The 13,435-nt window shown below is 29.4% G+C and overlaps 1 protein-coding gene and 1 long non-coding RNA gene across 2 annotated transcripts; both read right to left on the bottom strand.

Annotated features, from left to right (window-relative positions):
- Positions 1-2,228: 2,228 nt before the first annotated feature.
- On the bottom strand, positions 2,229-3,534 carry LOC122515412. Its single transcript, XR_006303255.1, has 2 exons — positions 3,458-3,534; positions 2,229-3,252 (listed from the first exon to the last, which is right to left on the bottom strand). It is a non-coding gene; the product is annotated as an uncharacterized LOC122515412 (long non-coding RNA).
- A 5,487-nt stretch (positions 3,535-9,021) lies between these two features.
- LOC122515569 (coiled-coil domain-containing protein 173-like) lies at positions 9,022-10,252 on the bottom strand. Its single transcript, XM_043632968.1, has one exon. It carries the CDS (start codon positions 10,213-10,215, stop codon positions 9,022-9,024), a length of 1,194 nt encoding a protein of 397 aa, XP_043488903.1. The 5' UTR covers positions 10,216-10,252.
- Between the last annotated feature and the right edge of the window lie 3,183 nt (positions 10,253-13,435).

The following is a 13,435-nucleotide window of genomic DNA, read 5'->3' as shown; positions in this document are numbered from 1 at the left end:
AACAGTACAAATTGATGATATCTTTATCAATTAACCAACAAATATATCTATATTTATTTATTTATATTTATAATAGTGTATATATGCATAATATTTTGATATATATATTTATTTAGATATAATCTAAATGTAGATCATATATATATATATATTTACAATTTGTAATAATTTATTTGACATTTATTTGCATATAATTTTATATTTTAGTTTTTTTTTATTTTGATAAATTTTAATTTTTTTATTTACACAAAAATTTAAAAATATTAATAATAAATATTTGAATTAATTTAATAAAATAATTCGATATAACAAATTATTAATAATTGTAGATTTATTTTATACGTACATATTTGTAATTATATTTGTTTAAACATTTGGGAAAAAAAAGGAACTGATTTATTGTTAGCTGTAGTAAATGAAAATGAAAAAAATGAAGACTTTGTGTTATAACAGAAGATTGAAAGTTTACTTTCGATTAAAATAGACTTTTGATACCGGTATAAAGAATTATCGTCTTCTTACAAATAGAAGAAACAAATAATACATTTGTAACTGATAGTGAAATAAGCGGTCAAATAATCTTCTTCGCTTAATCAGTCAATATTCTTTTTATTTTATACCGTTTCAAAATATCGAGATAAGATAATATTTTATGTTTGGTTGTAGTATGAGAAGAAAATTGATGGTGAAACGAAAGAAATTAGCAATTGAGTCTTATTTACAAGTGGACTATTTGTGTTAGTTTATTTTTATTTTATTTTATTTTATTTTTATTGAAATATATAAATTATCTCATTTATTAATAAATATATTTTTGAGATACACATTTATCAAAATATTTATTAAAATAATATTTTAATAAAAAAGAATATAATTGGATAATATATAATATGCAGTGACTATCATAAATATTCGAACGCACAGCATGATTAATTTTATTACTTGGTATAGTTTATAAAATAATCACCAAAATTATTATTTTTCGTGATAGGTTACATTTATTAATCTTGATAAACTTATATAATTTATTTTACACATTTATACATGTATATTACATAATAAAAATTATCAAACGAAATAATATCACACATTTTTGGCTCACAAATATATTCAACAATGTTCATTTATTATTTACTTAATGTAATTTAATATTTAAAAAATAATTGTAATATTTCCTAGCATAATTATTGTCTTTATCTGTTTGATATATTATTTATAATCTTTTTTAAATTTTCTATTGTTATATATTGACCTTTTCATTTGAGGGTATTTGTTTTAATTCAGCTATGTATCGACAAAGTTGGAGTATTTTGAATTTTTCTATTTAATTCAGCACATCAATTTTTAGTGGGATTAAGGTCCGATGATTAATGTTGAGGATGAAAAATTTTAAAACATTTTTACAAACAAACAAACTCTTGCAAAACGTATATTTCGTATTTGTCTCGTATGTATCGTATTAATAAATGATTTATTACTAAAAAAATAACCAATTTGTGTCGTCTGCAAATGTTAAGACAGTACAGTTAGCGTTTATTGGTATGTCTGCTGTATAGAGGGTGTAAAGAATTGGTCCGAGGATACTTCTCTGCGAAACCCCAGCTTTGATTAATTTGATATTCGAATGAGTGTCTTATTTTTACATAGAATGTCCTGTCGGAAAGATAAGATTTTAAGAGTTTGTAATACGAGTGTGAAAAGTGTTTATTTATAATTTGTAGTAATCCTTAATGCCACACTTTATCGAAAGCTTTTTCTACATCTATGAAGACGGCGGAACAGTACTCCTTATTTTCTAAAGCTGTTATTATAGTGTTAGTTAGTCGGTGTACTTGTTCAACGGTAGAGTGTTTGTTTCGGAATCCAAATTGATGGCCAGGAATCAGGTTTTTGTCCGAAATTATTCATTTCATTCTTTTGTATATTATTTTTTCCAATAGTTTTGATAGTAATGGTAAGAGCGATATCGGTCTATAAGAATTTACATCATGCGGATCTTTATTAGGTTTAGGGAGCATTATAATTTCCGCGAGTTTCCAAGTACTTGGAAAGTAATGGACTCGTAATACTGCATTAAATATTATTGTGAGCATCCTAATTGCTTTAGGTGGCAGTTCCTTTAGTATTCTGCCATTTATTAGATCGTAACCTGATGCCTTTCTTATTTTGATTTGTGATATTAGCATTTTAATTTCTTCGGTTGTTGTGCTATTAATGTTTTTATGTGATTGTGTTTTGCTTCCGACGTCATTTACGTTAGTGTCTGTGCACGTATGAATATTGAAGTTGTGTGCTTTGAATATGTTTTCTAGGTTTGTGCGAAAGTTTCTGCTTGTTTTTCTGTGCTACTAACGATCGAACGGAGAATGTTTAATAATCTAGATATCCTCAATATTATGATGTCCTCTACTGTTATGTCTTATTACGATAATTAAATTTTAAAATTTCGTTATAAATACTGTTTAAATTGTTCGTGTCCGTTCTGTAATTTACTGTATTATTATTTATTACGTGGTACATTTCGCTTATATTTCTTTTGTACCAGTTGTCTTCTCTATCTAAAATAGTTGCTTTATCAAATTTAAATTTATGTCCTCTAGTGAAATGATGCTCATCTAACGCGGTGGTATTGGTTTTTTGTACATTAGTAGGTTTACAGTCATTTCTATGTTGGTCTAATCTTTTTTTGAGTTTTTGTTTCGTTTGTCCTATATAACACTTATCACATTCACATGGTATCTTGTACATTAAGTTCGATTGTTCTAATTTATCGACCTTGTTCTTTAGTTTCGTATATATGGAATTAATTTTCACTATGTTATAAAATACTAGTTTGACGTTAGTATTTTTAAAACATTTATTTATTTTATTCGACAGAGGTTTGATAAAAGGGAACTTAATGACTTTTTTATTATTATTCGGATCTTTTATACGATCTTTGTCTATTTTAAACTTATTGAACACCATATGAATGAGACTCGTGGGATAATTATTATTTTTTTAAATTAATTCAATTTTTTTCCTATTTTCAGCGTGGAATTTTTTACTACTTAATGTTAGTGCTCTAAATAGTAAACCTTTAATGACCCCAATTTTTTGACATATTGGATGGTTCGTTCAACTTGTTCAAAACAACGTTCAAGAAGAATTTATAACCGTCCAAATTCCCTATTATACCTATTTTAATATTACTTATTAGTTATGTATATCCCGAAATTCGACCTCAAAGAATTAAAGTGCCGATATAATAATCTGTAATAGAAATAATTTTATCTTTTAATATACTTTATTGTACAAATACTTATTGAAAAATGTAATCTTATTGTAAGATTAAATTTAAGTGTCTTACAATTAGATTTATATCATCAAGATATTGGAGAACTATTTGCTGAAGTATTATTTTTTAAAAGTCAAGATAACAAATATAACATTAATATCCCACGTATTTATAACTCACGTGTAATATGGCATTGAAAAGGAAACGGGTAGTACTTTCAACTGATGTTGAAATGAAAAAAGAAAGACTCTCTAACCTAAAAAATAGTAAAAATGAGACGAAAATTATTAGAATTTTACTATAAGAAAATTCTTTCGTCTGAACAGAACATGTTTACAAATTATATTCGCGTATACTGGAAATTCTACTATTGTATATTTTATATTATAAGGAGTATATTTGTCATGCGAAAAAAGTAATTAGCTTTTGTAAAAACTATAATATTTATATATTCGTAAATTTTAAGATACCTAACATTTTTTAGAAAAACCAGGACGAAATAAAACGAAAGAAAATATGAATCATGATTATGAAAATACTGTATAAAATTTAATTGATTTTTCACTCGAACAATCGAACTTAGTGTACAAGATACCATGTGAATGTGATAAGTGTTATATAGGACAAACGAAACAAAAATTCAAAAAAAGATTAGACCAACATAGAAATGACTGTAAACCTACTAATGTACAAAAAACCAATACCACCGCGTTAGATGAGCATCATTTCACTAGAGGACATAAATTTAAATTTGATAAAGCAACTATTTTAGATAGAGAAAACAACTGATACAAAAGAAATATAAGCGAAATGTACCACGTAACAAATAATTATACAGTAAATTACAGAACGGACACGAATAATTTAAACAGCATTTATAACGAAATTTAAAAATTTAATTATCATAATAGGACATAGCAATAGAGGACATCATAATATTGAAGATATCTAGACTATTCGACAGAGGTCAAAGAAGCAATCGCAGCTTACATGAATCCAAGAAAGGCACCAGGCCTTGATCTAATCAACGGGAAGACGATTAAAAATTTGCCGAAGAAAGGAATCGCATCAATAGCTTCCATATTTAATGCCATTATACGTCTAGAATACTTTCCTACCACCTGGAAAACAGCTGTGATAACGCTCATTCATAAACCAGGGAAAGCAGCAAGTGAAGTTACGTCATACCGATCAATTAGTCTTTTATCCGCTCTGTCTAAGCTATTTGAAAAAATGCTAATTATTCGCCTCCACGCTGAGCTGGACTCTAAAGTACTCCCTGATCATCAGTTCGGATTACGAAAGCACCATGCAACAATTGAGCAAATTCAACGCATAACTAGAAAGATATCACAAGATCTAGAACGGAAAAAATACTGTTCAGCGGTATTCCTGGACATTAGGCAAGCCTTCGACAAAGTGTAGCACACGGGACTGCTTTACAAACTAACAAAAATTCTATCATATCATTTCTATGTGATTCTCAAGTCCTATCTCACAAACAGGAAATTTATAGTCAAATGTCAAAACCAACTCACCACAGCCTATCCAATCTTATCAGGTGTTCCACAAGGCAGTGTACTCGGGCCTTTACTGTACGCTATCTACACAGCAGATTTACCAACCTCTGACAAGATAACTACAGCTACATTTGCGGACGATATAGCTCTGTTAGCATCTGACAGCAATCCTCAAAATGCGACTAATATCTTACAACGTCACCTACATATTCTAGAAAGATGGTGCCAAAAATGGCACATCAATATAAACAAAAGTAAATCAGCGCATTTATCATTTACACTGCGTAAGCGCACATGTCCTCCAGTGACCATTAATGGGGCAAAAATACCAATGAAAGATTCGACTAAATACTTGGGAATGATACTGGATAAAAGATTGACGTGGAAACAACATATCCAATCAAAAACAATCTACTATAAGGGAAAAGTAAGAGATATGTATTGGCTAATTGGTAGAAAATCTAAGTTAAGTCTCGAGAGCAAGCTTACTATCTATAAAGCAATCCTAAAACCGTTATGGACCTATGGAATCAAACTTTGGGGTACTGCTGGTAACTCAAATATAGAAATCTTACAGAGATTCCAATCAAAAATCCTGCGTTGCATCTGCAATGCCCCCTGGTACATAAGCAATGAAAGAATCCATAAAGATCTAAGAATGCCCACAGTAAAAGAAGAAATTGCAAACTTCATCGAACGCTACAACATTCGTTTATCTAAACACCCGAATCCACTAGCAAATAATTTGCTGGAAATCTCGAATCTAACTCGTAGGTTGGAAAGATTCTACCCTTCGGATCTTGCAATGAGATTCACTTAACATCTAACAACGTTAATTAGTAATAGTTACATATATTTACGCTCATCATTGTAATGTTTTCTATACTTACAGTTCATGTCAATGTATCTCGTTATCTTATATTACTCATAATTCTCGCTGAGAATTGATTGTAAATTCATATAATTATAATTAAAAAAAAAAAAAAAATCTAGACTGTTAAACACTAGTCTAGATGAAATCAGTAGTGTTTGATTACATGTGGTAGCATAACGGTTCTTAGGACAAAAATATTGTAAATGTTAAATGTAATTTAAATGTATGTCTTCGAAAAGGAAAAAATGTATATATACTCGTGAACGATAACGATCGAGGTAAAAAATAACGCATTTTAATTTATTGTAATTTTTGTATACATATTAAAAAGTCATAATAAATTTCAGTAGCTGATGAAGTCCCAATAAAGGGACGAAACGTTGAACTTGTTCAAAACAACGTTCAAGAAGAATTTATAACCGTCCAAATTCCCTATTATACCTATTTTAATATTTAAATTTCTGGATAAGATAACAAAATCAATTAAATAATAATAAGTAATATATGAACAGCTTAAACATATTTATTTTAATAAAATTTATACTTTCTTTAATCAATAATTAATTAATCACGCACAACCTTCTTAACCATTTGAGTATGAAAGAAATTTCCCACTTCTGTCATAACTAATGTAAATGTTACGTTCCAACGAGTAGCGGGACATGTGCGTACGAAAATTAGGATGACAAGAAAAATAAACCCAATATTGTGTTCTTTCCTCTTTCTTCTTTTTCTTCTATTCATCTTTTACCTATTTATCTATTATTATTTGTAAACCTTAATTAATAATACTTAAATTTTTAACTTACTTAAGGGGTTATACGCAGTTAGAATTTTCAAAAAATCGATTTTTTTTTTGCATTTTCGGAATGTACATATATTTAAGTATAAATTAAATATTAATATATTAAATATTAATAATATTAATTCCATATATACGAAACTAAAGGACAAGGTCGACAAATTAGAACAATCGAACTTAGTGTACAAGATACCATGTGAATGTGATAAGTATTATATAGGACAAACAAAACAGAAACTCAGAAAATTATTATTATTATTATTATTTTTATTATTATTATTATTTTATTATTGGCTCTATTTGAATTACCATCACTTATAATTGATAAGTTAAAACTTTTTCTATAAAAAATTCATAAAAATCGCAACTGCGTATAACCCCTTAACTTAACTTTTTATCTATTATCATTATAACCTTAAATAATAACACATTATCGTATGTCGTCTTTATTCGCATACGGCACTGGTTTCTGAAACAAGTGATAAAGGAGACACTTAGAACCAAATACATTATCCATTACACTAATTAAGGGGAAGCCACATTTAGAAGGCCGAAAATGTTCTGTTTTTTTTCTAAATAAGGATTGTCTGATTTTATTTAAACTTTTTATAGTTTTTATTCCATAACTTGGCTATTTTTAAAAAAATTTTTGTTTAATTCAAAATAACGAATGTATAGTTCGAAAGTTCACATCCGTTGTAATTGTCCGAAATAGGTGAATCAAACATTTTTTCTAAGTATACATTCGTACGGTACTGATGAACTAAGAAAATCAAAATATATAAAGAATTCGTAAATTGGAAATTTAAAGGAGTCAATTTTGAACTTTTTAATGATATTTTGGCTACATTTTGAAAGAAAAATATATGTTCTTATTCAAATTTCATAAAAATCCTACTTTATTAAATGACTGACAGTATGAAAAAGACGTGTATCAAATTTCATCAAAATCGGTTGAATAGTTTTCAAGAAATCATTCCAGCAGTATTACAAAACGTAGTTTCGAGAAAAATGCATTCAAAGTTTTAATTAGAAGATATAATATAATACTCTAGGCATACACGATATTCAAAAATGATAATTCTATTTCAAAGGGAGGTATGTGTGTGCGCAACGATTAAATAAAATAAAATAATTAAAAAAAATACAGTGTGTGTACAGGAAGCACACAAATCTGAAGCCTAACTTACGTACCTAATTTTTGTAGTTTCAGTTTCTCTTTTTGCTAATAGACAACATTTATTTTTCTATATTTTATTTGAACTATTTTTATTAATTCATTGGTACAAGATAGTCGTTTAGTGGTGCGTTTGCTATCCCGGTAGTTTGCGACAGGGACGAACTACAAAACCACATAACCCCGCCACAACGTAGGGGGGCTCAAAATTTTTGCATTCGTTATTTTTTAATTTTACTAAAATTATCACTAATTTAAATAAGATTAAAAGTACATCGACAGAAAAAAAACATAATTTTTCGTGTTTAATTAATTTTTAGAATTCTTCTCTTAAAAGCATAAAAAATCAATCTTATAAATATATCGGCAAAGAAAAAGTAAACAATTAACATTTTTGTACTATTATTATCCTTTTTTGTAACGAAGATTCAATATAATATGATAAATCCCGATAATTTTAAAACTACAAAGTTGTAGGAGTCTAGGTCTATCATTAGGTTTACGGGCGTTTCTTATATACCTATCTCTACGAACACCCGTCAAATTGACGGGTAGGTAAAAATACGTATTTACATTAAAAAATCAATTTATTCAAACTAAGTTTGAGTTGAACAATATAAAGTTTCACGTAAAAATAAAATATTAATAAGTCAAAATCTTTTTTTTTAAGTTTTCACGAAAATGATAACAATAATATAAGCGCTGCAGGATAATCACTTTTATCGAGCACATTTTTTATATATGTATTGAATTTTGTTTGTGCATTTTCCGCATACGATCTTTTTGCAATACATACAGCAATTACTGTTTTTATTTTTATTACAGTAGCCCACTTGGCAATTTTTTCGGACTTCTGATGTTGAAGGTGACAGAACTGAAACGTCTGAACTTTGACGAACGTTCTTCTTGTTTTCTTCAGCTAATTCTTCGGCTAAGCAAAATATAAACTCCTTTCTGTGTGTGGATATTTTCAATCCGGTACATTCTTTATACAATATCCACGCGCTTATCGCTGCCAATTCTAAAATATTATAAATCTTGAAGGGGTCATCGGACCACCGCGACGCGACATCGACACCAAACTTTGTTTTATTATAAAAGTAATAGTTTCTGGAACGCATTTTCTATTTTTTTCTATTTGTATTTTTTTTTTTTTTTTATTTATTTTCTTACTCCGCCCCTTTCGGGTTTGGAGGACTTCCCATACAATCTCCCTTCTACAATCTCTTATAATACTTTGCCATTAAACTATGAACATATTACCTATAACATCCTAGATACACTATATTACCAACATAACAACTTACTACTAACAAACTTAAAAACTGACTTAATATAAAAACAAACAAAAATTATCTTAACACTTTTCTCTCAAACCCTCTCCGCTTCCCTTCTCTTTCCTATCACTCGTTTTAATATTTCTGCCTCCTTCGCATCCTGACTTAGTATCTCTTCTATTCCAACCTCACTCCTCGTTACTTCACATGTTCCCAGTATGTGCATGTAATCTTCCTCTCCTTTATTGCACAATCTACACCTCTTCTCTTCCTCCCCTTTCCAAAACTCTCTGCTTTTGCATTCATTCCCGCATCTGAATCTTGCTATTATTTTCCTATCCCTCATTGACATATCCTTTTTCAAATATTCTGGTTCTTCCTCTACTCTTATATACTTGTATATCGCATTATACCTTGAATTACCTATCTTATCCCTTCTCTCTTCCTTGAATTTCCTTTCCATGTTCAATAATATCTTTTCTCTTACCTCCTCTTTGAACTCCATACCTCTCATATATCTTGATTCCTTTATTCTCTCTCTTCTTATTATTCCGACCCTCATCTTTGACTCTTTCCCTATTTTCTCTCTTTCTCTATCTCTATCCCTTTCTCTTATACATTCCTTCACCAATTTTATATCCGAATCCCTTATCTTCTCTTCGAATTTTAACGCTCTTCTTAATGCTTTAATTCTCATTTTTTCATATTTACATTCTTCCTCCACTATATAATTTGGCGTATTACTATCTAACCCTAAGGTCCATTTCATATATCTTCTTTGTACACTTTCCAGCCTCTCATCTTCCTCCCATCCCCATATTTCTGCTCCAAATAACGCTACACTCTCCACTAACGCTGTAAACAATTTCTTTCTTCTTCTGTAGCTTTTTTTAAATATCCTTTCTCCTATACTCCACGCATTCTTCATTACGATTATTGCTTTCCTCTTCCTCTCCTCCAAGTGCCTCTCATTCCTTCCATTCTTCTGTAATATATAACCTAGGTATCTTATCTCCTCCACCTCCTCTAATTCTCTATCACCCCACTTCCACAGTCTATCCTTACCTTTTCTTTTTTCAAATACCATAATTTTCGTTTTTGTATCACTTAATATCATCTTCTTCTTTTCCAGGTATTTCTTAAACCTTCTTATCATACCTTTCAATTCTTCTTCTCTATCTGCAATTAATACTATATCGTCTGCATATGATACGCTCCACACCTTCTCGTTCCCAACTCTACATCCTCCTTCTTGCCCTTTTCTCATCTCCTCTTCTAAGTCCGCCATATACACATTAAACAAAGTTGGACTTAACGGGCATCCTTGTCTTACTCCTTTTTCCGTCAAAAATTCCTCCGCTTCTTCCTCTCCTACTTTGATTACATTTATTGTTTCTTTGTAAATGTCCATAATCCTCCTACTTAGCTTAATTCCCACCCCCATCTCCCTCAATCTCTCTTTTAATACTTCTCTATCCACCCTGTCAAACGCCTCCTTAAGGTCCACAAAACATGCAAAAATTTTTCCTTTCGGTTTACATAATTTCTCATCTACAATATGTTTAACCGTATATATCGCCTCTACTACTCCTCTCTTCTCTCTAAAACCAAACTGGCTCTCCGCTAATTTACCCTCTATCTTCTTTTCAGCATTTCATTCAGCATACTAGCATATATTTTATATGCTGTACAAGTTAAAGTTACTCCTCTGTAATTTTCTATACTATCTTTATCCCCTTTTTTATAAATCATGCACATTGTCCCTCTTCTCCATTCTATTTGTATATTTCTATGTTTGGTGCTTAGAAGGAGGACTTTTACTTTAGGTTTACTTTTACACACAGTAAGCGTGCAGTCTTCTGATTTATATAAATTTGAGGAAACAACATCATCTTGTCCTTTGTTTTTTTCGCTAGTTTTGGGAGTTCTCGTTTGTTCGAGCAGATGATCCCAATCAAGGTTGTCTTTTGTGTAGGCAATTTTTTAGCTAGTGGGATGCTTGTAAAGAAATTGTCTGTCGTGATATTTCTACCTTGTAAATATGGTTCGGCTAATTTTAATGTTACAAATTGGCCCAACGAATCTGAGTATCGAGTTTCATCTTTTCATATGTACAGGAAACCATTCAAAATATATTTTGATTGAACGTCAACCGCTAACCAAAACTTAATGCCAAATTTATGCGGCTTATTTGGCATATATTGTATAAACCTGCAACGGGCTTTCGTAGGAAATAGCTGTTCATCCACTGTGATATTTTGATGTGGCTTATAACAAGCCTGGCTGTTACTTATAAATCAGTGCAAATTTTTCGGTTTGTAACCTTTCGGATCGTTCGCTTCTTTTATCAAAGCGCATAAATCTCAGAATTTTTATAAATCTATCTCTGGGCATTGTGTCTCGGAAAAAAGGAGGTCCCCATTTTTTTGACCATAGATAAGATGGACTTAGACTTTTCTTTCACTCTTACATTTACTATTGGAGGAATAATTTTACAATGGAAGCAAATATATAAGGATTATTTTCGAGATAAGCGTACCCGTCAATTTGACGGGTCCCGTAGAGATAGATATACCATATATGAATCTCAAAAAGTAAAAGGCTTAGGGAAAAAAAACTGTGTTTATAAATTCTTTAGAAGAAATGATGAATTTACGATGCAAAACGGTTGAAATCGATCAAGCGGTTTTCGAGATATTTTATTGCAAATTTTGAATTCCGTCAAATTGACGGGTCTCGTAAACCTAGTGTTAATAATGAAACAATACACGGGACAAATATAAGGGAATTATAACTTTTATCAGGAAATTTGAAAAATCACGTCTATGAATTCTCAATTCCATTCCATTTTAATTGAAATAAATACACATTACATACACATTACTTATAATTTTTTATTTTCACACTTGAAACGGAATCTCGTTTTTTGTAGTTTCGAACAACACGGAACCAATTAATCGTGATTTTCGAAGATTATCTATATTCTTATATTCCACAATTCGTTTCAACAGTTAATACGAGCTGTCGGCAGCGCAACGAGTAACAAATAAACATACATACGTAAATTTATATTTTGACATACTTTAAACAATACATCTATTTAAGGGGAGAAATACGTGTAAAACGATGTTTTCATTGTGATTTTCATGAATTTTGTAAACGTATTAAAAATTTATGTTATTTATTAATATTATAAGGTCATTTTACACATATATTTACGAACATTTTCCGAAATTTTTAAAGATTTATCTCGAAAACTAGGGGAGATATCAGCTGTCACAAATTGTAGGTTTTTATCCGACTGAGAAGTTTGTGTACATCTTGGAAGCCACAATTTTTATCAGAAATCTAATTACAAAGAAAAATTACTTTTTTTATATGTGTATCTTCTATTTGAACCTCATTTCCCTAGAAAAAATGAAAATTTGAAGTTTTTAGAGGGGTGTGAACATAAAGCATGATTTTTTACTATTTTTTCATATATTGTTCATTATAAAAAAAATACTTTAAACAAAGATATCGTTTAGGATTCAGGTTCAAATAGAGCGTAATTATATAAAGAAACTATATTCCAAGTTTCAAAATGATTGGTTAAAAACTTTTTAAGCTAGAGTGTACACAAATCCGAAAAAAGTCGTTTTGAGAAAAACGCGTTCCGACACTTGAACGACGGACGCTCACTTAATCGCTTATAACTTTTGAACAACTTGGATTTTTGACTTGAAATTTTATGAGTATATTTTTTAATAGTTTTACAATCGATTTATAAAAAAAAATTGAATTTTTTGAAGCCTCTACACGTATTTCCCCCCTTAAGTGATATATACACACATGTGTATATGTTACTTATTTATATATTATTTACGTGATGAATAATTTTGATTTTTTCAAACAATAAAAACGTTTGCAAATAGAAGAAATTAAACACGTTCTACAATACACATGAAATTCATTTTCCATTATGTTCCCCACAAAATTATGATAAAATAACTTTAAAAAGATGAGAAGAAAAATAATTTACAATTTAATTCAAGAGAAAGAAATTATAGAAAATAGTACAATAATGACGAATTATACGAAAAATGTACAATAAAGAAAATAAGAAATACAGAGAGAAATAAAATTGAAATTAAAAGTGAAAGTCCAAGCGGGACTCGATTTTACTTGACATAACAGTTAATATTACCTAATTTAAATCCTTCTGACTGTGTCAGAATTTTTGTTAGATACAAAAAAAAGCATATATGTGCCCATAATTATAAAAGTGGTCTAAGTCAAAATTAAAAAAAAATAAGTTTATCAGTTATTTCACACAACATTATTTTAAACTAAATTAATTCAAGGTAATTTTCACGATATTGTCAAAAATGAATCGTTAGATAATGATTTGTTATTTCAATATTATATAGAATTCATTTAATATCCAAATGTAATCCTTTAAATATCTCGAAACAAGAAATATATGACTTACAATTAGACCACTTTCATAATTATGGGCACATATGTAT

The sequence above is a fragment of the Polistes fuscatus genome, unplaced genomic scaffold (assembly GCF_010416935.1).
Source record: "Polistes fuscatus isolate 324 unplaced genomic scaffold, CU_Pfus_HIC Scaffold18, whole genome shotgun sequence".
NCBI lineage: Eukaryota > Metazoa > Arthropoda > Insecta > Hymenoptera > Vespidae > Polistes > Polistes fuscatus.
Note: the sequence above shows the minus strand (reverse complement) of the source record. Positions and strands in the feature narration are given on the sequence as shown.

Coding starts and splice junctions, on each gene's coding strand:
- LOC122515569 (XM_043632968.1), bottom strand. CDS start 10,215: ATGGCGGACTTAGAAGAGGAGATGAGAAAAGGGCAAGAAGGAGGATGT.